The sequence below is a fragment of the Colossoma macropomum genome, unplaced genomic scaffold (genome assembly GCF_904425465.1).
Source record: "Colossoma macropomum unplaced genomic scaffold, Colossoma_macropomum, whole genome shotgun sequence".
NCBI classification, from domain to species: domain Eukaryota; kingdom Metazoa; phylum Chordata; class Actinopteri; order Characiformes; family Serrasalmidae; genus Colossoma; species Colossoma macropomum.
Window position 1 is genome coordinate 15,703,200 of NW_023494795.1, and position 27,933 is coordinate 15,731,132.

The window sequence follows — 27,933 nt, forward strand, 5'->3', positions numbered from 1 at the left end:
AAGATGTTCCTGGGAAGATTAGATAAGGAATGGAGAAAGTTGAAAGAAAATAAGTAAAAATAGGAGTTTCCAAAACCAGTTAAAAATTTATTAAAAGATACAAAGAAAATTGGACTTCTAACATAAAGGCAAGACCTGGTAGACCACCAAAACTGTCACTATCAGATTTACAGTACTTAAAGTTTCATCTTTAAGGGAGAGGAGAAAATCAAGCTCCGCTCTTGCTTCAGATCTGAAAACACATCACAGGTGTTTTGAATTACTTGGATTGTGAGAAGCAGAAAACGCAACCAACTTCTGAGACTGAACTGTGGAGATATAGAAATATCCCTGCAGATTTATTCAAAAAGAATGGAGGGCAAAGTCACTAATTATAATGTCACTAATTGTGACATTATAAAAATATGATATTATACTTAGTTGCTTCTGCATGATTTTCTGTTAAATATATGTTTTCTGCTTGTTTTTTTATTTAATGCTGAAAAGCAAATAATGTGTACTTGATGCAGTATTTAAGACAATTACGTGGTAGGTATAGTGTAGTGGGTAACACTTCTGCCCTCCATGTTGCAGACTAGGGGTCAATCCCCCACCTGGCCAGGTACCTTATGCTATACCAGTAAGAGTCCTTGGGCAAGACTCCCAACACCACCTTTACCTACTTCTGCAAAATGGTTGAATTGTAAGTTGCTCTTAATAAGAGCATCTGCCAAACAGCATAAATGTATTGCCAGTTTGGCTGGAAATTAACCCTTGTGTGGTCTGTGGAACGCATTTTCATTTATTGTTACTTTAACCTCAGATTTCTTGGCCTTTGCTCATTTTCTATGAAGAACATATCACTGCTGTCAGAAGAAAACCTTGTATCTCCATTTTTTCAGGTTTTGACATAATTTGAAAAAGCCTGTTGCTCTTTACATTATCTGTAAATGACGAGTGGACCGAAAGAAATGGCCTGAAATGACTTGGAAAAAAAAGTCTGGTTCCACTGACTTACATTAAAAGTGAAGGTTTTTCCTGTAAAGTTACCATTTTGGAGAGATGAGGTTTTCTTCTGACAACAGCGATATACACATCACACTGTACAGCCCCTACACATTTATATTACACATGTGGTGTTGGGGTGAACCCGCAGGGAATAACAGTGTGGAGGTGCTGTGTCCCTTCACTCTGTTCTCCTCCTACACGGCCTGCTGTTAGTGAGTGTGTCTGTGTATGTATGTATTTGTATATGTGTGTGTGTGTGAGGGTGGACAACATGGACAGGCTGCCGACTGGCTACAGCTGCTAAAAGAGAACCCTACGCTGGCCACTTGTGATATTTTAAACATATGGTATTTTTATATAAATTGTTACGGCTGTATTGACTTTGAAAAAAAAAACTAGACCACCAGACCACCGAGTAACAAAAACATCAACACCACACAAGGGTTAAATAAATGAATGGTGGTCTCAGACTTCTGCACACTACAGTATAGACACCAAAAAGCAAATTTACACAGATAGAAAAATCACTGTAAATTAGTTCCATTCTTTAAGAATTGATGATTTAAATTCTCTCCCACCTGAATACGATCTTTAGTGTTGGACGATGAAGAAGAATAACAACAACAACAACAACAACAACATCAGCAACAACACAGACACTCCCGTATACACACCTCAGCAAACCAGTAAAGCACAGCTACCAGAGTCTCAAGAGAAAGAAATCCAAATACCAGGCATGCATGATAAAAACCCACAGCTGGCTGGTGGGACACACACACACACACACACACACACACACACACACACACACACAAAACCCCCTTTTCATGATGTCATCTTTCACTGCACTTTTCCCCATGTGAAAACCTTAACTCAAAAATGTACAAGAGCCCAGACTAGTTACACTAAACTCTCCAAAATACAGATAATATTACAAAACACAGAGGCTGGATTATAAATATCCACAGAGACCCCTCATTATGTTTACTCTCCTCATTTACTGAATTATTCTACGTAGTGTCTTACTATCACATTTAAACTTACTATGAAATTCCTCAAAGCTCAAGTGCATCACTGTTATTACATAACTATGAAAGCACTATAACTCATCATCATTCCTACTGTGTTGCTAAACCCTAGAAATGAGTAAATCAACATTTCTCATCCCCACACTAAAAAACCACACACGTTACACAATGATAAGCCAGCCCTCCTCAATAAATAGCAATTTAAGTGTATAATACAACACTACATCTGAATATAGCTAATAAAACATAAGCATTAGTTTAAAAGTTAAAAGCTCATGACATCTAACGTACACTTGCACATGTATCAAACTAACATTATTTTGTTCATTGCAGAAAATGGCCATAACAAACCAATCAAACCTTCAAACAAATCCCAGATCATATTCGTTAATGATCTACATTTTATCAGCACTGCTCTACAATCAAGCCTGTTATCAAATGCCTGAGACTTGAAATGAGCAGCCTAGACAGCATCTGACTGACTAGAAGTGACGGGAAAATGAGTAAAAGGAAGAGAAAAGTGTTATTAAGTGTTAGTTATTAGAAAGTTGAAGCTGTAGGTCTGTGACCATGAGGAAAAAGAAAGCAGAAAAGAGGGATAAAGTCTGGAGGTTCTAACCGTGAGATTCTGCCGGTGACTCGACCGTTTGGGTCCATTCTCTCTCTCTCTTTCTCTGCTTCTCTTTCCTCCCTCAGTCTCTCCACACAGCTTCACGCAGCCTGCATTCTTTACTATGAGGTGATAACAGCTCCCCTGGGCTGCCTTTTCTTTCCTCCTCTCTCTCTCTCTCTCTCTCTCTCTCTCTCTCTCTCTCTCTCTCTCTCTCTCCGTTCTCCTGTTGCTTCACTGTGCTCTAATATGTTCCCTTCTCTCCCTCCCTCTTGCCTCTCTCTCTCTCTCTCTCTCTCTCTCTCTCTTTCTCTCCACAGGTAACCCTGTGTGGTGCCTCTCCTGATGTATGGGTGGATCCTGGCTAAGGAAAGATTATTCCATTCTGAGTGGCCAGCAGTCTTCGGGACATAAGTTTTACACACACGCGCACTCTCTCTCTTTCTCTCTCTCTCACACACACACACACACATATGCAAGACCTTGAGCCGTCCAAATATGGTGGAGAGAATGTAAACACGAGGGTGGAGCTACATGAGGGCGGAGAGAAAGGGGGGTGTGGAAAAAGACAGAGAAAATAAGAGAGGTAAGGTAGTGGCAGAGAAGAGAAGAGAAGAGAAGAGAAGAGAAGAGAAGAGAAGAGAAAGTTTTATGCAGCTCTGAAAAATCTCAAGGCAGTCAAACAGCATAATTACAGGCAAAGGCAATTCTATATTTATAAGTGTGTGTATCGTAAACTCAAAGTCAGGCCACTCACATGTTCTTAACATAAGGCATCTCTAATTACACGCCAGTTCAAAATGGAATCACACAACCAGATGTGCATCAACCCTAAATCACTGCCCTCTGACGGACTTACACACAATCTTGTTTTTATACAATGTTAGGACATAGGATCATACACAGGTTCCATATGGATCACACACACACACACACACACACACACGTATATATATATATATATATAATATATATATATATATATATTGCTGTCAGAACAAAAGCTCGCATCTCCATTTTTGACGTTTTTTAGTTGTTGATGTAATTTGAAAGTACTTGTTGTCCTAATCATTGTGTGTAAACTTCATGACGAATGGACCAACAGAAATGACCCAAAATTACTTAGAACAAAAGTCTGGTTCATATATGGCTCATGATTAATTAATTCAATTTTTTTTTAAAAATTAGAATCTTTGTAACATTTATATGAATTTCTTAGTATCTGGTCTGTCCCCCCTTTTGCTTTAATGACAGCATGTATGCAAGCTGGCATGGCTGGCAAAAGTCTCTAATGAGTAGATTAAATTCGTCTGAACATGTGCTTCAGTGGAAGAGATAAGACTCCAAAAATCTGACCCTTTTGTACAAAAGCCATAGCATGGTCAATGTTACAAATTTGCTTAAATTTGAATAGTCACCTAAGATAGAGTGCAGAATCTTGAATATTTGTTCTTAATTTTACTTGTCATAACATTTTTGTTTCAAGATTTTGTTATTTCTTTCCATGTTTAAATGCAAAAAATCCCAGATTTTCAAAGTGGTCTCAAACTTTTCTCAGACTAATCCTGAACCTAACCCTAACGTTAACCTCAGTCACAAAAAAGAAATGGTTTTACGCTTTCAATTTTAAAGCATGAAAAAAAATATATATATATATATAAAGACAGGGCCATTTTGTGGGTTAGACCATTTTTTCCAGTCTTTACTACAAAGTTAGGACACTCTGCCCTGAAAATGTATGAAAACAAACACACATGCACACACACATACAGTCTGATGTTTGGATTTGTTTTGCAGAGAGTGGCAGAGAAAAACACCCAGCCTTTAAATATCCGGTCTGGCATTTCCTCTGTCTGGAGGCCAGAATGAGTCCAAAAACGCTTCACTCCCAAACACTCACTCAGCTGTATACAGACAGCATGGAGTCTCAGGGCTATGAAGGCCTGGTGGCCTGATGGGGACTTGAACTTACAGCACCATGTGAGCAGAGCAAAGCCTCTAATCACAGCTCTAAAGGTGCCAGTGCTCTTTAAGCAAGCAGCATGGGAACTTCCAGACCTCACAGCGCTCAGGTCAATCACGTTTCCGTCCACAATCAAACTGAAATATTTTTTCTTCAGCTTTGTGTGACAATCTAGCAAGGTCAGATTCAAGTTAAGCCAGCAAAGTAACACCAACATGGCAACACATTGTGGTAACTTCTGTGTTGTTGTTGACTGTAGAAATTAGAATATTGTGGTGAAAAGTAAAAATTAATTAAGAATTGGTAGAAATCCTAATTCAGATGTGTTTTACATTGATAGTTCTGCAAATAATCAAATTTATTCAATTTTCCCCTCGCTTCAAAATGAAGTCAATCAGATGATGTTTTATATCTAAAGTTTTCAGATATTCTTTTAGCAAGTTTACTGCGGAACTTGCTTGATCAAATCTCATCTGGTTCTTTGAACCTGTGCTTTCTCCTCAACAGTTCACTTACTTCAGTATGGCTGAGGTTTACAGTAATCAAAGCACTTCGCTTCAGTCAGCGGAGAAAACCATGGCAACACTGTAGCAACACTGAAGTACCCTGGTAACCAGCATGTCTGATTCAGTGCAGATTAGAGTCCCAGGTCAAAAACAGGTTAAATGTACAGTAGCATACAGTGCAGAATCTCTTTACTACTGCCAGCCATTAGTAGGTCAAGTGTAAAAGTCACTCAGAGCAGTCTAGTGTAGCTGCATATTTTCCTATACACAGTCAAACTCTTACATTAACACAAAAGCATAACGAGTCAAGCTCTTTAGTTAATGGAGGTCAGACGCAATGACTGGTAAAATGATGAACACTGTTTCCTTGCACAGTCATGGTAACCTTCATATCACAGACCCTGTCTGTTGTTAATGGCTTTTTGTTTTCAGTGAACTAAATTTGGCTTCTCTGCTATCATGCACAAAAGAGAGCCTGAGTATGTCTTTGTTGTGTCTTAAACAGCTAAAATCCTTAAAAACCACAGCTTTGCTGTGAACACTCAGTGTGAAGAGGTCCCACAACTGCAATGCAAGAGTGAGACACAAGAGTGAGACTGAAGAGAGAGACTGAAATCTTGAGTATCGTCTGATATGGATACCAGTCTGATATGTATTTTTAAACAACTACTAAGCTTTGCACTTCAATTAAGATGAGCATCTAAAAGTAGGCTATCATCAGGCACGTGCACAGACATTTTTGGGGGCAAGGTCTCAAGCAGGAGCGTAGCCTTGCAAAGGCCTGGGTAAGCATGGGCCTACCCAATTTGATCACAAGCCTACCCAAGCAAATGGGGAAAGAGCATTTCGTCAAGATAATTACATTTTATTTGTTTTCAGTGACGGCTGTCATTGTATCACGGCCAACCAAAATACAGTCGTAGTACTCTGGTTAATGTGCACACAGTCTTGCTATTGTTTTGTATCACTACAGGGTGGAAAGGTTGGAATATGTAGGGTGATGACTGAACTGCTGTCAGCAATACGCTACAGCTGATATTATGACATTGAAGGACAGCCTATAGAACAGCTATTATATAGGCAAGTATACTGCAATCATTCTTAGCAAGAGAGACAGTCTTACGTTTCAGATAAAAAAAACAAGTGGTGTCTTAAAGAGATTTAGTGTTTCGGCAGTGGGATTTCCAGCACTGTGGTGATGACAGGCATGACTGGTCAGAGTTCTGAGGGGAACCAAAGGCAGTTGGTACTTCACCAGAGGAGGTGCCCAAAAGCCATAAATCTTGTAGAGCCCAAGTTGACCCAAAAGCTTTATATCAGAGGCTGAGCCTCATCTCACTAAAACAGATCTTGAAAATTGGCAGCAGCCATATAAAATACAGTTGTTATACACATAGACCAAGTGGGCACTTTTACCATTTGAGGGGAAAGGGTCAGGCCCTCAAGCTCCCCTTGGACTGGCTGTCATGCTTAAACTACTTAAACATCTACTAGTCCAGAGGAAGAAATACACTGCTAACAACATATCACACAATGCAAGTATGTACTATTTCAGGCTAGATTTGTCACCGAACGGGAATCATTGGATTCATTTTTTTTCCCTCTAATATATGATTCAGCAATTTCTGTCAAAATTGGCCTTGTACCCATAAATACTGATGAGCCATCGCTATGTGACATACTTATAAAAAGGACAAAAGTTCATTGCATATCTAAAAACAGTAGTAGCAGCCATATAAGTCTGAACTGTGTTTGTACTTTTGTTCCTTTTTTATAGATAATATATTATACAGTCTGAGATCTATATAACCGAGTGCAGTTCCTTTGAGCAACTATTTGAGATGGAAACTTGTTTGGTTCCATTAACATATGCTTTATCTTCAATATCTTCTTCTATGCACAATGCATTTACAGTATGCAAATAGGTCCCTCTGTCTGTTTTGTTTACTGAGAATATGTGCTTTCCATTACACTGTAAGTGAAACATGCCTTTACATGAATGGCACATCAACAAACACTGCAAATGTCCCTGAAATACTGGTGTTGAAGACATTTCCTCTCAATAATAACATCCTGAGCCCTCTGGCAGTGGACAGTAAGTAGTGGTGAGGGAACGAGGAGAGGACCACAGGAACTATATACAAACAATCCGTTCTGTTTGCAGCTAATATGTTTATTTACTTGAAGGAATCGAACAATTTATCTGACAGATTTATTTCCGAAGACCCTAATGTGTATCGGCTGAGTCAGTGGAATATTTGTGGTTTCAGTACCTTCTGCTGCAATGTTCTCGTACGAGTCCCAGTGAACGAGAGGATCCAGAGTGTTATAGTCGATAACAACTGCAGAGCTGTTCCTCCAGCCATCACTGCCTTTATACAGAGAGAGTGGCCAAGATCAATATCACTGGAGCTCATAAAACAAGATACTGTCACTTGTCAGGCTGTCATAACTGATTATACTAGTAACTGAGTAAGTGATTCATTTAACAGTTAATCAAATAACTGGGTTTTTAAAAGAGGCTAAACAATATTGTCATAATTTAGTCACTGAGTTGTAAACAAAGTCATTCAGAGTGGTTTTATGTGAAACCAGTGAACCTACACATTGTCTTCTGAGTGTTCATATATAATGTTAATAATGGTAAAACTCTTTTTTAAGAGACTATTTTGCCTTATAATGCCCTGTATGTACCTCTCTACAATGAGGGATTTGTCTCAGGCATCATGCAGTACATTTGTAAGCAGTTTTCCCATATCTCATGCATGCATTTACATTTGTCAGGAATATGAATGTGTGTAGGTTAATGTTTGCCTTAAGTTTAAATATTTAGCACAGCTGTACAACTTCCAGCTACAACATGATAAATTAAAATTAATTACAGCGGTCAGATATCACTTTAAAGAAGTATAACGAAGAAAGCTCTTTGTTCTTCTCATTCATTCTCTTACTCTAAATTCCCTCTACTGGGCACTGAGTGGAACAACAGTCCCAAATTAAGGAAGAGCTCTAAATAGCACCTCTTATATTGACATGTGTTCTCCAGTAGCACTATTTAGAAGAGTAGGATCAAAGAAACATACCTTGAGGAAAGCCTGGAATTCTCACCATGCTTTCTGAAAACATTGCCTCCACCTCTCCATTCTCAGGGAACCTGGGATCTAGTATAGAAACACTAGAACTAAGTCAAGTTGTAAACAGAAGAGCATGTTAACCCATACAGTGTTATGTGGCCTTCTGCTAAGCTCTGTTAATGTCTCTCTTGGGTCCAAACTAGGATGCACTCTGACATATTAGATGGGTTCTGTTTTTATGTTTTGTATTGCTGACACAGGTGTTCAATTGTGCACACACGGCTCATACGATCACCATTGAGAAGCACTGCCAACAGAATGGGACACTCTGGAGCTGCCACACATGAGCATAAAGTCACCTCGTCCAAAGCCGAACGTCGGCTAAGGGTATAAAGCTGCGTGGCATTGGGCTGTGGAGCAGTAGAACTCTGTTCTCTGGAGTGATGAAGCACCACTGAATATCTTTGGGATGAGTTGGAGTAGCATTTTTGATCCAGAACTAATCCGTCAACTTCAGAACCGAGAACAGAGTTCACTAATGCTCTTGTAGCTGCAATTAAATTCTCACACAAATGTTCCATCATTGGTGTAAACCTCCTCTATAAATACCTTTGATTTCAGAAGAAACTTTGGATGAGCGCAGGTGTCTACAAACTATATATATTGCTCTGAGTGTCATTTGTTTCTGTGGCATCAGAATAATAGACATCAACAGTATTTCTGTGTGTGAAACTATGTTTAATTTGTGTCATATGTCTATATTTAAAACTATGGTACAGGGCCTAGCCTGGCCTGTTTTCTGGCAATGTCTTCCCATAGACCACACTATTTTAAAACCTGCTATTCATCCAATTTGTATTTCACGATGAGATGATTCATTCAAACATAATCTAACACCAATCTTATGTTGGTACTGTATTATAGATTACTGTACTTCAGCCATAACATTGTATTTTAAATTAGTACTGCTCATCCAGTATGTGATGTCAGGTCAGCAAACTCATGGTGAAAGCATGTGACTATGTCATTAGCTCCTCTCAGACAAATAATGAATACGATGTGGAGTGCATTTCTATCTCTTCCAGGTATATTCAGGCATGTTCTTTGCAAACTGTAGTGCACAATTCCTATTTATTTGCTAAGTGTGTATATATATTATATATTAATATAAATGCAATATGAATTTCTCTACTATGGCAAGGCAATTTCTTCATAAAACAAAGTCTGTTTAACTTGAATGTCATGGGCTGTCAAACGATTAAAAAAGACAGGAAATCTTATTCCATATCATGCACTGTTAGTGGTAAAGGTTTACCGGCCTGTATTCTGCAGTTGCATTTCTCCAACTCTATACTTGCAATATAAATGACAGCACAATATTTTGGCTACAAGAATGACTTTTAAGGTTGAAAATAGTATTTTTGTCATATAACACTTTCGAGTGTAAAACAGGTTGGTCAGAAGTAACAGAAATAATTGCCATTTTAATTTGTGGATGACAATGATGCTAATGAAAACTCAAGACAGTCTACTTGCTCAGACCGTCAGTGGACTGAGTGTAGTTATCAACCACTTTAAAGGGGCCATATCCTACATCTTTGTGTATTAGTTATGTGTCCAAACTAGTCATGATTTATTTTTACATGACCAATTTCCAACCTCTGTTTATCCCTTACAATTAAACTGTTTTTGTGACTCTGCCTTTACAAGTGCTGTATGTGAATGTTCTCTGTTCTGATTGGCTGTCCTGTGGTGTGAAACGTTCTTTCACATGTGGATGTGGCCAAACTGCTGTAGGCTGAATAGGTGAATGTATTCAAATGTTTAGGTTTTGTGACATCACACGCACAATAAATTCAGAACAGGGAGATTTTGCAGAAAGTTTGCATATATGAACTGTATGGACTGGGGAGTGAATGGTACATTCAGAAATTTTGAAAATGTTTACATCAAACTCAAAGTGAGGAAATTTGGTTTTTACTTGATATTGTCCTGTTAATGTAGACCCAATGAATAATGGCTAGTAATGATGAACACATTTAGAGAAATTAACAGCAAGGACATTCCCATCTTTGCCCTGTTTGAAATGCACAGCTTGAGCGTTCAACTCTGCAGTGTGTGTACCTTTGTTTGCAAGATCAAGGTCCTTTTTATAGAACAAGGAAGGGTGTCCATGAAGGGTGCCTGTGTGAAACTGCATGCGAAACACAAGCTCTCTGATCCCCCTCTCAGCATTCTTATGATAGCATACGATCTGCGAAAGGGAAGATAAACACTTGTATGAGTCGATGTGAACGTAAGAATAAGCAAAACATGCACGGCTGAGCAGAAACGCAGTGTGCAACCTCACCATAATGTCACCTTTGAGAAGCTGCGGCGGTTCCAGTGCGAAATAAACTCTGTCTGTCTGACCCATGGCAACCTTACTGAGAGACACATACACACACTTAATGACAGTGCCATGTCACCACAGGTTATCGTTCTGTGCCACATGTGATGCGTATACTGTGTAGGTGTCTTACTGTACTCCTGTGGTGCACACTGTCTGCATGCCTTGGTATACCCTCACAAAGAGCTGGCACCCTAAAGAAAGAACAACTGCTATGAGAACCAGAAAGAGAAAGTGCAGTAGATTCAGAAAGGTCTGGGTTGCGTGTGATGCAGTGTTGGCATGCCATGATTGGCAGAGTGATGTCTTTCCTATAGCATGTTAGCAAATATTAGCAAAAGCATTTGTTGATATTACTGGTTAATATTAACAACATCAATTGTGCATTTGATAACATAACTGAAGTAGGCCTAGCAATGTTTCATGAGGTTTCAATGTCTTCCTCCTACTTCTCAGCATCAGTTCTTTCATGCTGTTGTCCAGAATTTAGCATTGTTGCTCAGAAATCATCAAGGAGCATCTGATTTTGCTGTCACTTCCTTGTATTAACATGGCGTAATCTACCCATGCAGTTCCACAGCAACTGCTTGTGGTGCCCCCAGTACGCAAGTGTCATTTAAAAAAACTGTTAACCAAAAATTACTCAATCAGCCAAGACATATTTATATAAGTTTGCTTCTTTATTTTTGAGCTGGAGCCATGAGAATAATATAAAATACACTGTATGTCCAAAGGTTTGTGGACACCCTTTCTTATTAGTGAATTCAGCTGCATTAAGTTCCACCCACTGCTGACATATGAGTTCAAATACACATAGCTTGCATAAAGTCCATAGAAAAGCATTGAGCAACAGAATGAGACACTCTGAAGCAGCTGCACACAAGACTAAAGTTATCATGCCCAATGCCAAGCATGGGCTAGAGGGGTATAACGACCCCCAACATTGAACTGTGGAGCAGTGGATCTGAGTTCTCGGGAATGATGGAGCTCCATCAAATACCTTTGGATGAGTTAAGGTGAGGTTTGTGATCCAGACGTAATCATCCAACATCAGTACCTGACCTCACTAATTCTCTTGTGGCTCAATGCAATCAAATCCTTACAGTAATGTTCCAACATCTACTGCAAAGTGTTCCCAGAAGAGTACAGGCTGTTACTGCAGCAAAGGAGGGGAAAAAAAACTCTTTTTAATACTCTTGATTTTGTAAGAAACACTAGATGAGTGGGTGTACCCAAACTTTTGGCCATATAGTGTAAGTTTATGGATCCAGACAGGGATTAAGCCTAGCCTTGGACTACATTTTACTACAATTATGCATTAGTACAAAATAGATCATCACAATGATGTTATTCATGATAATATACAACCTGTTCTATTGCTTTTATTCATCACTTTTGCAAAGTAAAGAAAAGTGTTTAGCAAAGATCAAAGCAAACATTGTTTTAAATATTGTTTCCGTTGTTTTAATAATTTCTTCTGCCAAAAAAGGTAGTTCCAGAAACCATCCACTGTTGGTAATTAGTGACCGGTGGTCAAAAACAGTACAGGTATGGTGAAAAAATGTGTTGTAATCAGATATAACAACACAGGTGGAGTGCTTTTTAACCAATCAGATGGATATAACTGTTGAATAAAAACTTAGAATCAGCCTAACTGTTTGAGCATCCTAGATCACAAACAAAAACAAACAAACAAAAAACAAACTGCCCTTGCTGTGGTGTATGTGTGTGCAGTTGTTACCTGTGGGGTGAAGCTTTGGGATGTGGTGTAGAGTGATGCAGTGGAAGAGGAGAGGAGAGGAGTTTATCTTTAACTGACGGTTCAGGAGACTGCCAAACATCTGCACATACCTGAACCACACACAACATCGTCAATCTCCCTAGCCAACAGCACGGCGGATCAAATTCTCTTAACATAAACAGACTCAGACTTTGAAATCTCTGCTTGAAATATTTGGCGCGTCTTAAGAAAAACAAAAGACTTGTTTCAGCTTTAGATATATGATATGCAAAAAAATCCTTTTTTGGATAAAAACGATAAGGACGAGAGAGAGAGAGAGACAGAGAGAGAGAGAGAGAGAGAGAGAGAGAGAGAGAGAGAGAGACAGAGAGAGAGAGGAAATGAGGAGAGAGAGAAAGAAAAGTGAAGAGAGAGAGAGAAAAGTGAAGAGAAAGAGAGTGAGGTGAGAGAGACAGAGGCAGAGAAGGAGAGAGAGTGAGAGAGAGAGGAGGGAATTAACAGATCACAAAGAAAAAGGAAGTAGGGACGGGACCACGCTGAGTTCATAGCGTAAGCAGTTAATTTGCTGACCATGATCTGACCTCAAATCACATTTCAACATTCTCTCTTGTAACCCTCAGCTCTCATGACTGACCTGCTGTCAGGAGGCCAACTGACCAAGTGACAGATCTTTATGTATGCACAACGTTACAAAATCTTAGAATATTTCAAAGATTACAGATATGATGAAGTGATAAGAAGTTGAGAGGGAAAAAAGTTTGCCTTTTCTGGGACGGAGTCATCAGTGAAGCCATCTTATCATTGTAGAACCTCTTCATGGTGTAGCAGTCTAAAGCCTGTTCTTCACTGAGAGAGAGAGAGAGAGAGAGAGAGAGAGAGAGAGAGAGAGAGAGAGAGAGAGAGAGAGAATTTTTTTTTGATCCTTGTTCTGACTCACTGGATAGGCTCACTGTTCACTGTAAAGACAGATATTAATGTAAAATCTCATGGGCCGATATAGGACACTGTAATAAATTTATAAACTTATTTCCAGCATGCCATATACACTATAAGTCAAACATTTTTAAGGAACACTGAACATAAACATGAACATTTTATTTTTTTTTCAAGAGATAATGGAAAGTAGTGGTGTAGTTACAGGGGGGCCTGGAAACCAGATTTCTGACAAACAAAATAAAAGTCTTTTGATGCCGGTGAAAATGTTATAAAATATAACTCATATTTTGCTGTCATAATAAAGGATGATATAATACAGCCTCTATTTTCAGCTTAAACAACTAAAAGTGACCACCAAGCTCTCCTTTGATAGTCACTAATTTTCAGTGGCTGCTATCACCATGACACCGTTTACGCATCTGCATGCCTCCGCTGCTTGTGCACTGTCACTGTTTTACATCAACTCTGCAAAAAGGCATGAAATGACACTTTTTGTCACACCAACATTAAAACATAGTATCTGCTCAACTGTTTCTGCAAACTGCAGGAACTGAACCGAAGTAGTAAAACTGACCGCTGTCAAGAAAACAAAGTTATGAAAAAACAACATGAAAATCATAGTATTCAACTGTTCACCCTAGGAATCCACTCCCACTGCTGTAAAGGTTAATTAGCTGATACTTGTTGTGGTATGATATTGTAGTTAAATGTTGGGTCATCATGTTTAAATTTTCTTTTTTCCTCTCTGGGTTATGCTAATAGAGGACTACTTTTCTAACAAAATAGCTAGTGAGCTAGTAAGCTTGTTTGTGGCCATTAACCTCACTGTATCAATGAGACATAATGATTCCTAGTTGGCCCTCTGAACCTGTAAACAGCTCCCCTCTAAAATCAAATTCCGACTACATTAATACTGATTAAAAGCAATGAAATGTGCTTTTTAAACTACAAAAGAGAGATCTGACTAAATGCTAACTGCTGTAGCATCTAACTAACTGATTCTTAACTGATTTGTTTTGATTCTACACCAATTCGTTTTGCTCCTGGTGATATCTGTCCAGAACTATGCTAATCACATATTCTGAAAATAACAGTGCCAAAAAGGATTATAAGGAGTGATGTGATATGAACCACTTTTGGCAGTTCTCTGCAGATTTTAATGGATAGTTCTTTAAAGAACCACGCTTACACACACACACACACACACACACACACACACACACACATATATATATACACAAGTGAAGAAAGTTCAAAGAACCTCCAAATGAAGGTTGAACTGGTCATCCAAACCATATATTTGAAAGTGTACATTGCAAAGTAATGGAAACTTCTTAATCTAGATATCAGTAAACATATTGTGTTGTGTTTGTTGGTTGCAAATTGACCAAACTATAAAATATTTACATATATAAAAATCCTGCTTGCTTCCACACCTTTGGCCTGTTATGTTTCAGGAAGCTACTGTCTGACACCATGAAAGCATTTGGAAATCTCATGGCAACAAACCCCTCCCACAAGCAAAACACAACTTCAGCTCAAAGTTCATCCAAGTAGCCTGCCAGCCTTGAGTTATGTGTGCCTACCAATCATTTGTGTTTCATCTTTTTTTTTTTTAAATATTACCAATTGTTCAGCACTGTTCACCAACTGTGTTTCCAATACACATATATCACACTCGCACTTATCAGAGAACTGGACATGCAGGCACAAATCTCTAAACCGTGCCAGTAACAGAACTGATTCAATGTGTTCGTCTGATAGAAGGAAATATGTTCATAATGCTCACCACTGGAAATGCATGGCAAAAATCATGCTGAATCTTTAAAACCTGGTTAGTAACTAAAACAGTGCAATTTCGCATAAGCACATGTCTGAAGTTCCCACGTTGCGTTAGTTTTACCTGGTGGATACGCTGGGAAGGTTGATATAGGATGAAATGACGACTCCCACTCGGTCTTTGCTACCCTATTAGAAACAAATAAAGAAAGAGAGAAAGAGTATTTGACACCACCTGTGGCCCTTACACATCAACAGTTTGAGACAGAGGGTATAATAAGAATACACTTGCTATCCATATGATCACATTCATCAGGTTCATCATCATGTGGAAAGCCAGCAATTATACATAAACAATCTGCACTTATATTCTGAGACAATCAGTACATTTAATTGCTTATGAAAGAAGACAGCTTGCTTTCTTTTAAAATGTCTGATGAGCTACTCATTATAGGGGGATTTAACATTTCTGCATAATTAAATGGTTAAGATATAGTGCTTGTTAGAGTAGTGTAGTGGTATAGTGCAGTACTGGATGGTACAGTGTAGTGGAAGTAAGACTTCTGCTCTCTATACCCAAGACTGGGGTTGTATCCCCTGCCTGGGCCAGCACCCTACACTATACCAATAAGAGTCCTCGGGCAAGACTCCTAACACTACCTTCACCTACCTCACCAAATTGTAAGTTCCTCTGGATACGAGTGTCTACCAAATGCCATAAATGCAAATATATACAAAGCCACTCAGAGTGGTTTGATGTGAAATCCTCCATTCTAGAGAAACTTACTGAGTCAGAATTGTGCTGGTGATAGGGACCAGACATCTGAAGTGTTTAAAAGCTACCTCACAGAAAGCTATTACACAACAACGTTTATATGCATCCTGATGCCCAAGGGAATAAATGAATCAGAGATGAGGGTGTATGGTGGGAGGGAGAGACTGAGATGTACTGAAGGATGGGCAGAGATATTACCCTGCAGTGCAGCAACAGCACATGCTCAGTGTGTGTACTGAGCCAGTTCTCAATGCTTTTACACATGGAACACAGTAGACGAAGGGATGGAGCATGCTGCTCAGGCCAGCCAACATCCAGTACCTGAGAGGGAACACACAAACCAAAGATGCACCTTAAACCTAACAAGCTTTTCACAGAGTCATATGTATCAACTGGGTTTATGATTGTCACTTCTGAATTACACAAAATGGGACAGAGCAAGTGAATTTACCCTGGTGTTCATCCTCCTGAGCTCTTCCCTGGGCTCTGAGAGGTTAACAACCTGCAAAAGAGGAGGAACATCACTTGTTCTATAACACAGACTCTTTTGCAGTGTAACTTCTACCCTGGAATGTGGAATGAGGAGGCGGGACATACATATACATAGGCAAATGTCTTAACACCACCGTGCCTGGACAGTGGTTTGTAAACCTCTTGTGCTCCATCCTTGGGCAAGACTCCTAACACTATGTTCGCCTAGCTCTTTAACATGATTACATGTCATGATTACATGTCTGGATAATGCCACAAATGTGCATTTTTAGGGTTTTTTTCTTTTACTACAATCAATGCAATTGCATTGGGAGGAATTATAAGCAATGCATGGAGAAAACACATGAATCATTACGCCGCAATAGACACCTGGAGGGCACTGATACCTCGGCCCACACTGCAAAGAACTTATATCTAAGTGTTATTTAAGTGTAATCATTTTAAATCTAGTCTAGTTATATAAAATTTCTCAATCATTATTTTCATGAAACAAGCAAAATTATCCGATTTATGCCTTAAAACAAGCAAAATTATCTGCCAATAGAATAAGACGGGTTCTCTGGATAAAATAACTTAATAGAAAAAATAACACCTAGAAAAAAGTTGAATATTAATATGCTTCAATAATCCCATAATGAGACATATTAGATATACTGACTAGAATTAGGATGTTTTCATTTGCCAAGACATGATTTTTGCAGTGCACCTATGAAGAGAGTATAAGAAAGATATGCACTATAAACTGGATACTATATTAGTATGAATGTGCATAACAGCCCACACTACTATTCAGACAGTCACAGCTTTAAATTGTGAATGCACAAATATTTGGTATTCTCTGCATAAGGGCAGCTCAGCAAATGAGGTCAAGTCAGAGACCATTTCAAATGATCAACACATTAAAACTTTGCAATGGTTCAAAGCGTGCATATTCATAGCAGAATAACAATTTTAATACTAACTAAAAGATACAGTGAAAGAGCTTTTGTTTGAGTGAATGTGTTTCTTGTTCTCACCAAATAGTTGTCTGCATGTTTGGACTGCAACATCTGCATGATGTTGTGTAGGTTGTGCACGTAAGTTTGCTCTGGGCATGCCTGGTGGAAGGAGACAGCAATGATCCGCTCTGTGATGTAGTCCAGGTCAAATTCAGATGCATCTGCCATGACTGCACTGCTCTGTCACATCCGTGGATCTCTAAAGCACAATAAACAAAAACAGGAATGTCAAGCTCCAAGGCACAGTCAAGGTTGGGTTAACTGGTAAGAGAACTTCCCCATCTAAATAGATACAGTATTATACAGTATGGTTATAAAAATGCCATACAGCACATGAGGTCATATGTTTTACCACAAGGCACAACTATTAAATGGCCTATTTTATGGGAAACAAATTTGAAAAACAAAAGTGTTTGATGTAGCATGTAAACACTGTTAATATTTTAAAATGTATCATTCTCTCTGCAGTCCACACAGTCCATGTAAGCCTGTTTTGAAATGTCTGCTTTTGTGATGTCACAAAAATCAGCACATTTATATGTATAACCACATATTCAGCCTACAGCAGTTTCACACTGAAGTTATAAGGTTTCAACCTGCACTGCTACTTTTGAATGAGGTACAATATAAGGCAACAAAACTGAAAACTATAGGTTGGAAAATGGCCATGTAAAATGAATTAAAGCTGTTTTTGGTATACAAACCAACTCAAACATCATAAGTGGACAAGAACAATAAAAATGTAATATAGGGTCCTTTCAACTTTGGCTAAGCTGTACGCAACTGAAAAATAACAACCTGCAGTGCTTAGGTCAATAACTGCAGTCAGAGCCGATGAAATTCCAGTGTAGTCAGCACTAAGAAAGAGATCAAAAGGTGAAAAAATTTATAATGAGGCCTATTGCGTTGTTCAGTCTTTAATCTCACTCTTCTTGGCCTTCAGAGATTTTATAGGGTAATATGTTTCACAGGAATGACTATGTTTAACCATTTGAAACAGTCAACAGGCAAACTACTAAAACACAAAGTTGTTTTTTTTTTCTTTTAAATGTTATAAACATTTTAAGCACAAATATAGAACAGAACATAGTCTTTCCTAAAAGCATACTACTCTCGGTTTTCAAAGTACTGTAATGTGCAGATCAGAGACCATCCTTAATTTATTAATTTTCCATTCAGAATGGCCATTAAGCACAATTTATTCATTTTTTAGCAACAAAACATGTATCAGAAAATTACAGAAGCTAAATATAAATTGTTTCGGTATTAAGTGTTCACTTTTTATTATAACTTCCATTCTTCTTGGAAAATTTGCTTTCAGTTTTTCCACACCTCTAAAGATCAGTCTTAGAAGTTGGTTGCATTTTCTGCTTCTCATGATCCAAGTAATCCCAAACACATTCAGTGATGTTGAGGTCTGGGCTCTGCGGTGGTCAGTTCATTGTTCTGAGAAGACCAGCAGCTTCTTTGATTGTTTTGTGTTTTTTTTTCTTTTCTTTTTTGGTTTATTTATTTTTTTCAGTAAGTGCTTCTTGACAGCTACACATCCTTTCAGACTCATAGTGTTGAGTCTTCTCACAGTGGAAGGATGGACAGAAACACGTGTGGATTTTTTCTGATCTGAATCAAGAGTGGAGCTTGATTTTCTCTCTCAGAGATGAAAGCTTAAAGTACAGTTAACTGATGGGGACAGTTTTAGTGGTCTACCAGTTCTTACATGGTTGTTAGTCCCATCTTTTCTACATATTTCAGTAAATATTTAGAACTTCAGCTTTGGAAACTCCTGTTTTTCACTTTTTTTCCTTTTCCCCTTCCTTATTCAAGTGGATTATTTTATTCAGTTATTTTATTCAAGTGGATTATTTTATTCAGTTATTTTATTCAAGTGGATTATGATCTAATCTCCCCAGAAATATCTACTAAAAATGAATAACTTGTACTTAATTTGCATTTTGATAAGAAATTAAGAAATTACACAAATGATTGTTTGTTACTTTGGTAAAAAAAAAAATCTTTTAAACTCATTATTTAAGCTTCCTCTGAAAAATGAAGCTTAAGCTTCCAATAAAACTCGAGAGAAACTGTACAGTGAGGTGAAACAAACACACATGTACACACGCAGAGCACTTAAATTGACATTACTCCGATAAACTATTGACCTGAGCAGAGTGGACACACCTTATGACTACACAGGAAAGAGAGAAGACTTAAAAAAGACTATCTCACGTGTTGCTTTCCTCTATCCTTCCTCCCCACAAGCGTTTACAGCTCATTAATGAAATAATGGCTTCCACTTACGAACCACATCAGTGAGTCATCAAAAGTGCAGCAGTTTTGTATCATATGATACATTTCCCAAATTTGATCACTAACTTTGAAACTAACCTCCTGTGTGTTTTTATTTGCTGCATATAGCCGTTAACTGATTCATTTCGGTCAGCAACTTTTTGCCTAATTTCATTCTTGGATCTTTCCTGTTTTCATGGATGACTAAGGAGTCACTGCACACTTACACCCAAGTGAAACAGGAAGTTACAGATCATCACTAAAAATTCCTAAAGATTCAGCAGTGCTTAAAAAGGGAAAATATCAATGGAAACACACCCCGTTTTCTTCGCAAGAATGTACAGAAGTGCTAATAATTGTGATGTGTCTTTAAGTGATGTTTAGGTAAATTTATTAGTGATAATACACAATAGCACAATAATATCAGAAACAATAAGAATATCAGCAGGTAACTGCTTACAAAAATTATCTGCGATGGACAGACGTTCACGCTAGACTCACCGATCATGAGTTTTTATGGCCAATTCTGATTTTTTTCAGCCAAACTGGCCTAAGAATGATTATATGTGAGCTAAATGAACATGAGACACACTAACACATTTACAGTATTTTCTGTCAGCCAAAGTTGAATAAAAAACATGATTTACTCTTTTATGGGCCAAACTGCCATTTTAATTTTTAATATATAAACAGCATGTGGCAATTTTTCTGGCATTGGTGTAGAAGCAGTGTTCAAACACAGTGCAAGTGCACTTATCCTGGCTCACACTATTTACATCATAAAAATAAAACTATAGAACTATAAATAAGAACTATAAATTGGCCGAATGCATGTATGCCGATTCCAATCATGCATCACTAATTCAGAATTGACCAATATTTCAGGTCAATATGACGTATGATGATGTATTTATTGTACTCTGTAAAAGGAGAAGATTTAGGTAACACTGGGTTGCTGTGCTGAAATGTCTGCATTTTATCCATTGTAAAGCATTCGTAACCACATAGAAATAAACGTTCCATTCCTCTGTGGTGCGTATCCAGGTAGTTGCAGTCCTAGTTTTTGCATTTTATAAATGTTTATGTATCAGAATTGCCAGATATATAGATTTTAAAAAATTCTGGATATTGGCCCACAGTTCCCATATTGGTGCATCCCTAAATTTGAAAGGTTAGGCTTTTCCAAAAACTCCAGCGGAAGATCAAGCTGATAAACAACAAAGATGTTCTCCATATTATTTTCTCTTATCTTTACCAAGGGTGCCAGTTATTTGGAAATGCATAAATTTACATCATCTCACATAAACTGATTGTCTTTGATGAACAACACCTTTCTACAGAACTGGGAATCAAGGTCAGCCAATCACACAGCTTCTTCCTTTGGCACCTCTGAGAAGAGCAGGCACTCCTTATGACTACAAAGGAAAGTCCTTAAAGGCCTTAAAAGAGACTCCACATGTTTCACTTTCCTCCTGCCCTCTATCCTCATCAACTGCTCTACCAACACAAGAGTTTAGAGCACATTTAGTAGAAGAGGACTTCCACAACAGAAATGCATCAGTGCATCATTAAAAGTGCCTCAAATGGACGTTATATAGCAATAATATTCTACAGTTCGATCCCTGACTTTAAAACACTACTGTATGTCAAGTACTCTTCTGTGTTCTACACAAATCTCATTTGTGTTTTAATGCATTACTATTTAAAGGCGAATACCACTAATTTTTCAAACTGTATAATTATACCACTCGTAAACAAACCAATCATGGTTTGCGCCATTCTAGAGAATATTGTCAAACCTGAGAGATGTTCTGAGAAGATTTTGGCCTACAATATATATATTTTTAATCCATTCATGGTGGAGAGGTACATACAGGGTATCGTACAGTAAAATAGTCCCCAAAGCAAATGTTATCACTACTTTACCATTATCAGCATTACAAAACTCTAGTGGTAATCACTGGTGGTTTTGTATAGTAAATAAAATGGCTATATTTGTGTGGTACACATCTCAACCTCTGGTTCCTATTATCACCACTGTAAAGAAATTCAAGTCGATACGTTTCTCTAAAATGCAGCATTTCACATCAAACCTTTCTGAATGACTGTTTACATCTCAACCTTTAAATTATGCAGAAATGTTGAAAAATGTGTGGAATTCCTCTTAAACACATCTTCTTCAAACTAATCACACTTATCTTTTAACTATCTTTAACTATTTAACTATCTTTTAAGAGTCCCTTTTTAATGCCAGTAGCTTTACATATAGGCCAAGTTACAACACCACAACTCAGAATATGACATAATCAGAGCTTACCTGGACTATGAACTGTTATGGAGGTCTGTGGTCTCACAGGAACATCCACCTAGTGCTCAGCTGTATGCAGTGAAATAATATGAAGAAATTAAAAGGAACAGTAAGAATGTGAAAGAAGAGGAAGACGAGAAGAGGAACACGCTGCGTACTCCGCATGCTACAGCTCACATGCACTTTGCCCGACGTGCTGTATGCGTGCGCGTTCTTCTGTTGTCAGCACTTGCTCTTTGGTGAACATGACTAAAGCAAAGAGACCTAGAATAAGGACCACACCCCCGCCCTATCGTGCATAAGTGTCTCTGAGTCATACAGTAATAGGAACACAATCTGTACAGCTCTATTGCTGAACACTTTTTCAGTAGCCGAACCAAGGTAAACACTCAATACAAAAACATCTGGCTGTTTTGCTATGTTCTTATAAAGTGTACCAGCTAATAGTACGTTTAAATACAAAAGACACCTATTATTTGGTGGAAAATGTCAACATCATTTGCGTCCCACCACTTCAGCAAAAATCAGAGACCACCCCCCATTTATTTCATTTCAAAATGACCTTGAAGTACAAGTTATTTTTCAGCATCAGGTAAAAAAGCTGAAAACAAATATTGAACAAGAAATTACACAGAAGCCTCAACAACTAAATATAATATCACATTTTTCAATATTTAGTGTGTGCACTCTTCACCTTTTTCACCTTCACCAGCTTCCATTCTTTTCAGGAGAGCTGATATCCACACCTCCAAAGTTCAGTCTTAGAAGTTGGTTGCATTTTCTGCTTCTCACAATCAAAATGATCCCAAACACATTCAGTGATGTTAAGGTCTGGACTCTAGGTCAGTCCATTGTTCTGAGAACACCAGCAGTTTGATTTGCAGATTTTTTCCCCCTTTTCTTAGTAACAGCTTCTACATGGCTACACGCCCTTTCAGACCCATCACGTTTCTTCTCACAGTGAAAACTCTCGTGGATTAATCAGATCAAGAAGTGAGATTTGAGCTCAATTTTCTGCCATATTTCAAGGAGTACTGTTTTCTGATGGTGATGATTGTTAGGAATCCCAATTGTCTCTGTATCTTTTAATATTTTTTGTAACTCCAGTTTCAGAAACTCCTGTTTTTCACATATTTTCCTTTGTCTTTACTCATCCTTATGCAAGTGGACCATCTTATATGTAAGCCCTAAAGGAATATAGTTTTTCACACTACTGTACAGAGGTAGAGCTAACTTCAGACTTTGGACATTTTTTTGTCTGAAATATGATTGCATTACATCACAAAAAATCAAAACCTTTAAAAGCTTTCACTTTTAAGATAACCTGTGGAACAAATGGCACCATGCACAATGGTAAATAAAGTTGTTGGTGATTTTTTTCAAAGGCACAAAGTGTAAGTAGGTCATAAAGTTAAATATTACCTCTTCTTACAAGTGTGTGCACTGATATCTCCACTAGATAAGTTCCATCAACCACAATAAGAAAATTCAGTTTTCACAGTTCACTCAAAACACTCAAAGGAGATGGGTTTGAACTGGCTTTCAGTCCAAGACTTTTCAATTACTAATAAAATGCCTCCTATATCTCAAGAGCCACAGGGTAATTACTACATGATTACAATTATTTCTGGTTGGCTCATATTTATTGTATGTATTGTATATTGTATGTACATTAAAAAGTATTTGGCTCCATCAGTGACCTGTACAGACCAGAGAAATAGTACAATAGCTACTGACAGTTTCAGTACATTAATAAAAACATAATATTATTTGAATTTACTGCAATGTCTAGCTTAAAAGCTGCCTTTAATATACATTTTGCGCAGAGAAAACAGCAAAAGTATGAATGTGGAACATGCTGGCGTCATTGTTTAAAATACATGGAAGAAAAAACAGCAGTTCCAAAAGAATGTGTTTGCTGCCCCCTACAGTCCAGAACAGCAAGTACACAACCCGCAATGTTCCTTACAGTAGCGCCACCGAAGACATAATGATCACTATATTATCATAAATCAACTACAAAAATCAAGCAGACATCTTTAATTATTACTGCAGCTCATTTGATTATTCTAAATGAGCTTCTCAAAAACTGCCTGACCCTGCCCTCATTCACCCGTGATAATCAGCACTACAGCACTATAACAATAGAGCAAAAATTTGGACTATAACACCTATTTAAAAAAAAACTAATAATAATAATAACATACATGGATAATAGCTTATTAGACACACATCTATACTATCTACATCTGTACTACTGGACATTCAGGCCAACCACAGAGACACACTTTGTAGATTTACAATTACTGACTGCAGCCCATCTGCTGTTTGCAAGTTCTATCCCACCATCAAGGAAAACGGATCACAGTACCACCAATGACCAGATATTATATGGATAGTATATTTTCAGCACAGCAGTGACCCCCAAAGTGGCAGTGGTAGGGTACTGTGTGTTACACTGGTACAAGTATGTCAGGTGCATCAGTATGACAGCTGGGTTAAGGACAGTCCACCAAACAAAAATATTCTAACACAGGTGGTCCAGAAACTGACCACTGTTGAAGGGTTACAGGATAACTAACACAAACTGCGCATAGAAATAGCTATAGCTTCTAACTGTACACCAACAAGGCACATCAACCAAGTAGTCCAATAAACTGTCTAATATATCGACAATGCTTTTGTACTTGACACAATCAAAATGGCCACTAACTGCAGGTATATGGTAGACATACCTCAACTCAAACTTAGATAAGACAGCTTTGACTGATTCACATTTGATTATTTCTGCAGTTAAATAAAGTGCATACCGGCTATATTTTGAAAAACAATATTTTGAAAAAGGAGAGTGCATGAAGTCAGATATCAGTAAACAAAGTTTAGTTAGTAGTCTATTTAGTCCTTTAAAAACGTAAACCTGAATTATAAAACAAAGAAGACATTTAAAAATTGTAGGCATCGAGTCTGATTTTCTTGGAGTGAGGCTCAGATGTAGATGTCCGACTGTAGAGGTGTGCTCTGAGGGCGTTTGGGTCGCTCACGTCTTTCTGCTTCATAGCGAGCCCGCTCCTTTTGGAAGCGCTTGACATTCTGGAGTGTTTTAAAAGTAAGGAAGGACGCCACTGCATACAAAATGGCCGTTATGATTCCAAACAACGCCACAGCTGCATCAGCGCCACCCACTTTACAGTTCATCCAAGTGTATCCGTTGCGAGCATAAAGTCGCTCTCGCTTCAGACACACATCTGTTGAGTTCACACTGATCACAAAGTGTAGATACAAACCCACTGCAACCACATATATCACAGTTCCTACCAGCTGGAACACAAACTGACCAATCAGAAGCTTCCATGGGAGCACATGGGCAGGCTTGGTGCCAGACACCACGAATAAAAGTGAGAGAACAGCAAAAGTGAGGCTGAAGGCCACACCTCCATAGACTCCAGGTGCTCTCATTTGTCCAAACTGCATGTCCAGGTCACGCACCTGTTGAAGTTCCACCCCTTCAAATGGGATGAGTGTGTCTACAAAGCTTCCACCAAAGTTCATCGCAGACATGCCTGATAATGTCACGTGAGCAGCCACGATGCAGAACAGCACCAACACATTGGTCAGGGTTGCACATATAAGCACAATACCTGAAAAACACAACATACAAAAGCTTACAGATGGAGATATATATGTCTGTATTTCTCACAAGTTATTATAATTATGAGCTTATTCTTGTGCACGTGTACAACAAAGAAATTAAGTGTCATTTGTGTAAATATCTATCTAAAGGAACACTTCTTTACAAATTAATTGAAGCAATGACTTATGTGTTTAGTAGAACTGTTTTAACTGTGTTGGATCCCAAATTGAGTGTTTAAAAGAACATAACCACACAACCCTTCTTCTTCACAAGTGATAATTAGTGATTTTTTCTTGGCTGTACAGGTATTATTAAGAGAAAGCTTTTTCAGAGAGTGCTTGTGTATTGTATGCGTCGCCATGCTTTAACCTGAGAGTGCCCAACTAGTCAAACCAGCTCAGAAGAAGGAAAAGGGAAGCAAAGGTAGTATCATAGGGCGTGGTCTGTGCATGGAGAGAAACTAAATCTGTGCATTGTGTGCTAAAAAGACAGATACAATTACACCTTTTCACTTTGAGCTAATAAATAAAAACGACAGGTGATAAGGAACATGATGAAGGCAATAAAAAACAGATACCATCAACTCCCTGTAGCCACCTTTGCACTCCCCCTTACAATTCATACATGTTTTCGTGTAAATACCCACCCCTCCTGGAGCAAATGTGTGTACACTTTGACTCATGTGCTTCTGAAGGGACTGTCCTCGTATGTCTGGAATGGGATGAGGAGCCTCTGGGGAAGGACTGCGTAGAGGACCTGGTGGAAAACAAGTTATGTGAGGGGCATTAATAATGGCAGTATTATAGATAGATCATGTAACATTATATTGAAGTTCATTCAAGCTTCTTTCTATCTTCATTTATGTCATTATTTTATGCAGTTATTTTTCTACATCATTTGAACCTGGCAGCTGCCCTTTATATCATGTAAAAATGATTGGACCAACAGAAATGCTCCAAAATCACTTCGAATAAAACCCTTTTTACATTAAATTACATTAAAAATTAGGAAGGTTTTTGCCTTCACCTATAAAATTACTATTTTGGAGATACATGGATGAAAACAAAAAGGTACACTTTTCGGTCATTAAGGTACAAACAATGTAATTGTTCCCTCAAAGGTACAACAGTGGTTTTAAGGTCCAATTATGTACCTTAAATAAGTTTTCCCAGGTGAAAAGTACGTATTTGTACCTTTTCATAACCTAAAGCTTTAAAACAGAACAATAAAATAAAAAGCCTGGAGATGAGACGGGGTGTGTGGAGTCAATACAACTTAGAAAATATAATTTCAATGGATTAGGGTACAGTTATGTTCCCTGACTAAAGGTACTGAGATGTACCCTTGAGTGAGTTTCATACCTTTATCTCTGAGAGTGTATAATAAAATGTCGTAGGCTGTAAAAAAGTTGACCTCATTCAAAATGAATTCATAATGGAAGAGTTACACTAATTTAGGTGATCCATTTCTGCATTATACATAATTTGAAGGGCTAGTCATTGACGTTTTGCATACACATACACCTACCTGTGGTTGTTACTCTGGTCTCGTCGTGTTCGAGGCTCCCGCCTTTCTCCGTGTCCTCCTCCGTTCCTGTCCCTCTGCCCCCGCGGTCTTCTGGGCGGATCACTCATAGCTAAATGACTGCAGTAAACAGCAATTAGGTTAAGCCTCCATGTTACGTTTAGCTACAATTACACTGCTCTCTCTCTACGAGTGAAACCCACAGAGACAAAAAGTCAAAGTCATCTCTTAGGACAGCTAGGAAAGCGGTCAAAAAAGGGCAGAAAAAGTCGAAAATGAAGTGTTTACCTTCTGAAAAACCTACAAAAGAAAAGAAAACTGAGTCGACTCAAAATTAACTCAAGCCACTCGATAACGTACATAAAAAAACAGTTCAAACTGTGGCCATTTTGAAACTATTTGAGCCATTTCTTTGAGGCTGCGCTTCAGAAAACATTTGAAAACCAGACCCAACGACTCCGGATTCACCTCGTAAACTCAGGAAAGTACATAAACATGCTACCGCATTTCTCCACAAACCCCAGCATTATGTTTAAAAAGTTGCCTAAAGAAAACAAAATGATAACTTACTACTTTGAAGCTGGTGTTTCACATTGGTTTCTTTTCGCTCTCTAGGCTCCCGTTTTGAAGTAATCAGGAATCTCGCTCGACCGCTTTCCGGGATCTCTCGCGACCTCCGCGCGAAGTCTCGATCACGTGTCGCACCTGGAGAGAGGGGGCGGGGCTCAGGTGGCGGTAAAGAAGGGGCAGACTGCTGTGGTTTGGAGACATGGCGCCGCTTATCTGGAGGATTTTGAATAGTGCAGCCTTTGTGTTAGACAGTCTGGTGTCCACAAGAGAGCCCTCTCGGTTTCGGGTTACGTTAGAGATGGGAGAAAGAGGAGCCTCAGCACTGGGGTTATTGGA

The 27,933-nt window shown here is 38.4% G+C and overlaps 2 protein-coding genes across 6 annotated transcripts in view; both read right to left on the bottom strand.

The window, feature by feature from the left end:
• The window catches only part of si:ch211-191a24.3 (tensin-3), an 85,430-nt gene extending 63,268 nt beyond the window's left edge, over nucleotides 1-22,162 (bottom strand). For 2 of the 4 annotated variants that reach the window (XM_036581615.1, XM_036581616.1), the window contains exons 1-12: nucleotides 21,882-22,162; nucleotides 17,297-17,477; nucleotides 16,240-16,290; nucleotides 15,987-16,109; nucleotides 15,138-15,202; nucleotides 13,061-13,144; nucleotides 12,299-12,408; nucleotides 10,691-10,751; nucleotides 10,519-10,594; nucleotides 10,293-10,422; nucleotides 8,178-8,255; nucleotides 7,368-7,466 (exon numbers count right to left, since the gene is read on the bottom strand). In XM_036581615.1, the coding sequence (XP_036437508.1) occupies nucleotides 7,368-7,466; nucleotides 8,178-8,255; nucleotides 10,293-10,422; nucleotides 10,519-10,594; nucleotides 10,691-10,751; nucleotides 12,299-12,408; nucleotides 13,061-13,144; nucleotides 15,138-15,202; nucleotides 15,987-16,109; nucleotides 16,240-16,290; nucleotides 17,297-17,446 (1,027 nt within the window). In that variant the 5' untranslated portion in view covers nucleotides 17,447-17,477; nucleotides 21,882-22,162. The remainder of the gene's footprint in view (nucleotides 1-7,367; nucleotides 7,467-8,177; nucleotides 8,256-10,292; nucleotides 10,423-10,518; nucleotides 10,595-10,690; nucleotides 10,752-12,298; nucleotides 12,409-13,060; nucleotides 13,145-15,137; nucleotides 15,203-15,986; nucleotides 16,110-16,239; nucleotides 16,291-17,296; nucleotides 17,478-21,881) is intronic. The other 2 variants (XM_036581614.1, XM_036581613.1) reach the window with 1 other exon arrangement.
• A 1,290-nt stretch (nucleotides 22,163-23,452) lies between these two features.
• On the bottom strand, nucleotides 23,453-27,725 carry si:ch211-191a24.4 (uncharacterized protein LOC100150331 homolog). Of its 2 annotated transcripts, XM_036581618.1 has the most exons (5): nucleotides 27,598-27,716; nucleotides 27,253-27,327; nucleotides 27,031-27,147; nucleotides 26,150-26,259; nucleotides 23,453-25,510 (listed from the first exon to the last, which is right to left on the bottom strand). In XM_036581618.1, the coding sequence occupies exons 3-5, from the start codon at nucleotides 27,135-27,137 to the stop codon at nucleotides 24,858-24,860; spliced, it is 870 nt and encodes a 289-aa protein (XP_036437511.1). In that variant the 5' UTR covers nucleotides 27,138-27,147; nucleotides 27,253-27,327; nucleotides 27,598-27,716; the 3' UTR covers nucleotides 23,453-24,857. The 2 variants fall into 2 exon arrangements, with proteins under 2 accessions (XP_036437511.1, XP_036437510.1); XM_036581617.1 differs by lacking the exon at nucleotides 27,253-27,327 and having other exon boundaries at nucleotides 27,598-27,725.
• Between the last annotated feature and the right edge of the window lie 208 nt (nucleotides 27,726-27,933).

What these genes read in the sequence shown, in the direction of transcription:
- si:ch211-191a24.4 (XM_036581617.1), bottom strand. Translation starts at nt 27,137, where the DNA reads ATGAGTGATCCGCCCAGAAGACCGCGGGGGCAGAGGGACAGGAACGGA. An exon ending in GACCAGAGTAACAACCACAG is followed by an intron (nt 26,260 to 27,030) that starts GTAGGTGTATGT and finishes GTTTTCCACCAG; the next exon opens with GTCCTCTACGCAGTCCTTCC. An exon ending in ACACATTTGCTCCAGGAGGG is followed by an intron (nt 25,511 to 26,149) that starts GTGGGTATTTAC and finishes TGTGTTTTTCAG; the next exon opens with GTATTGTGCTTATATGTGCA.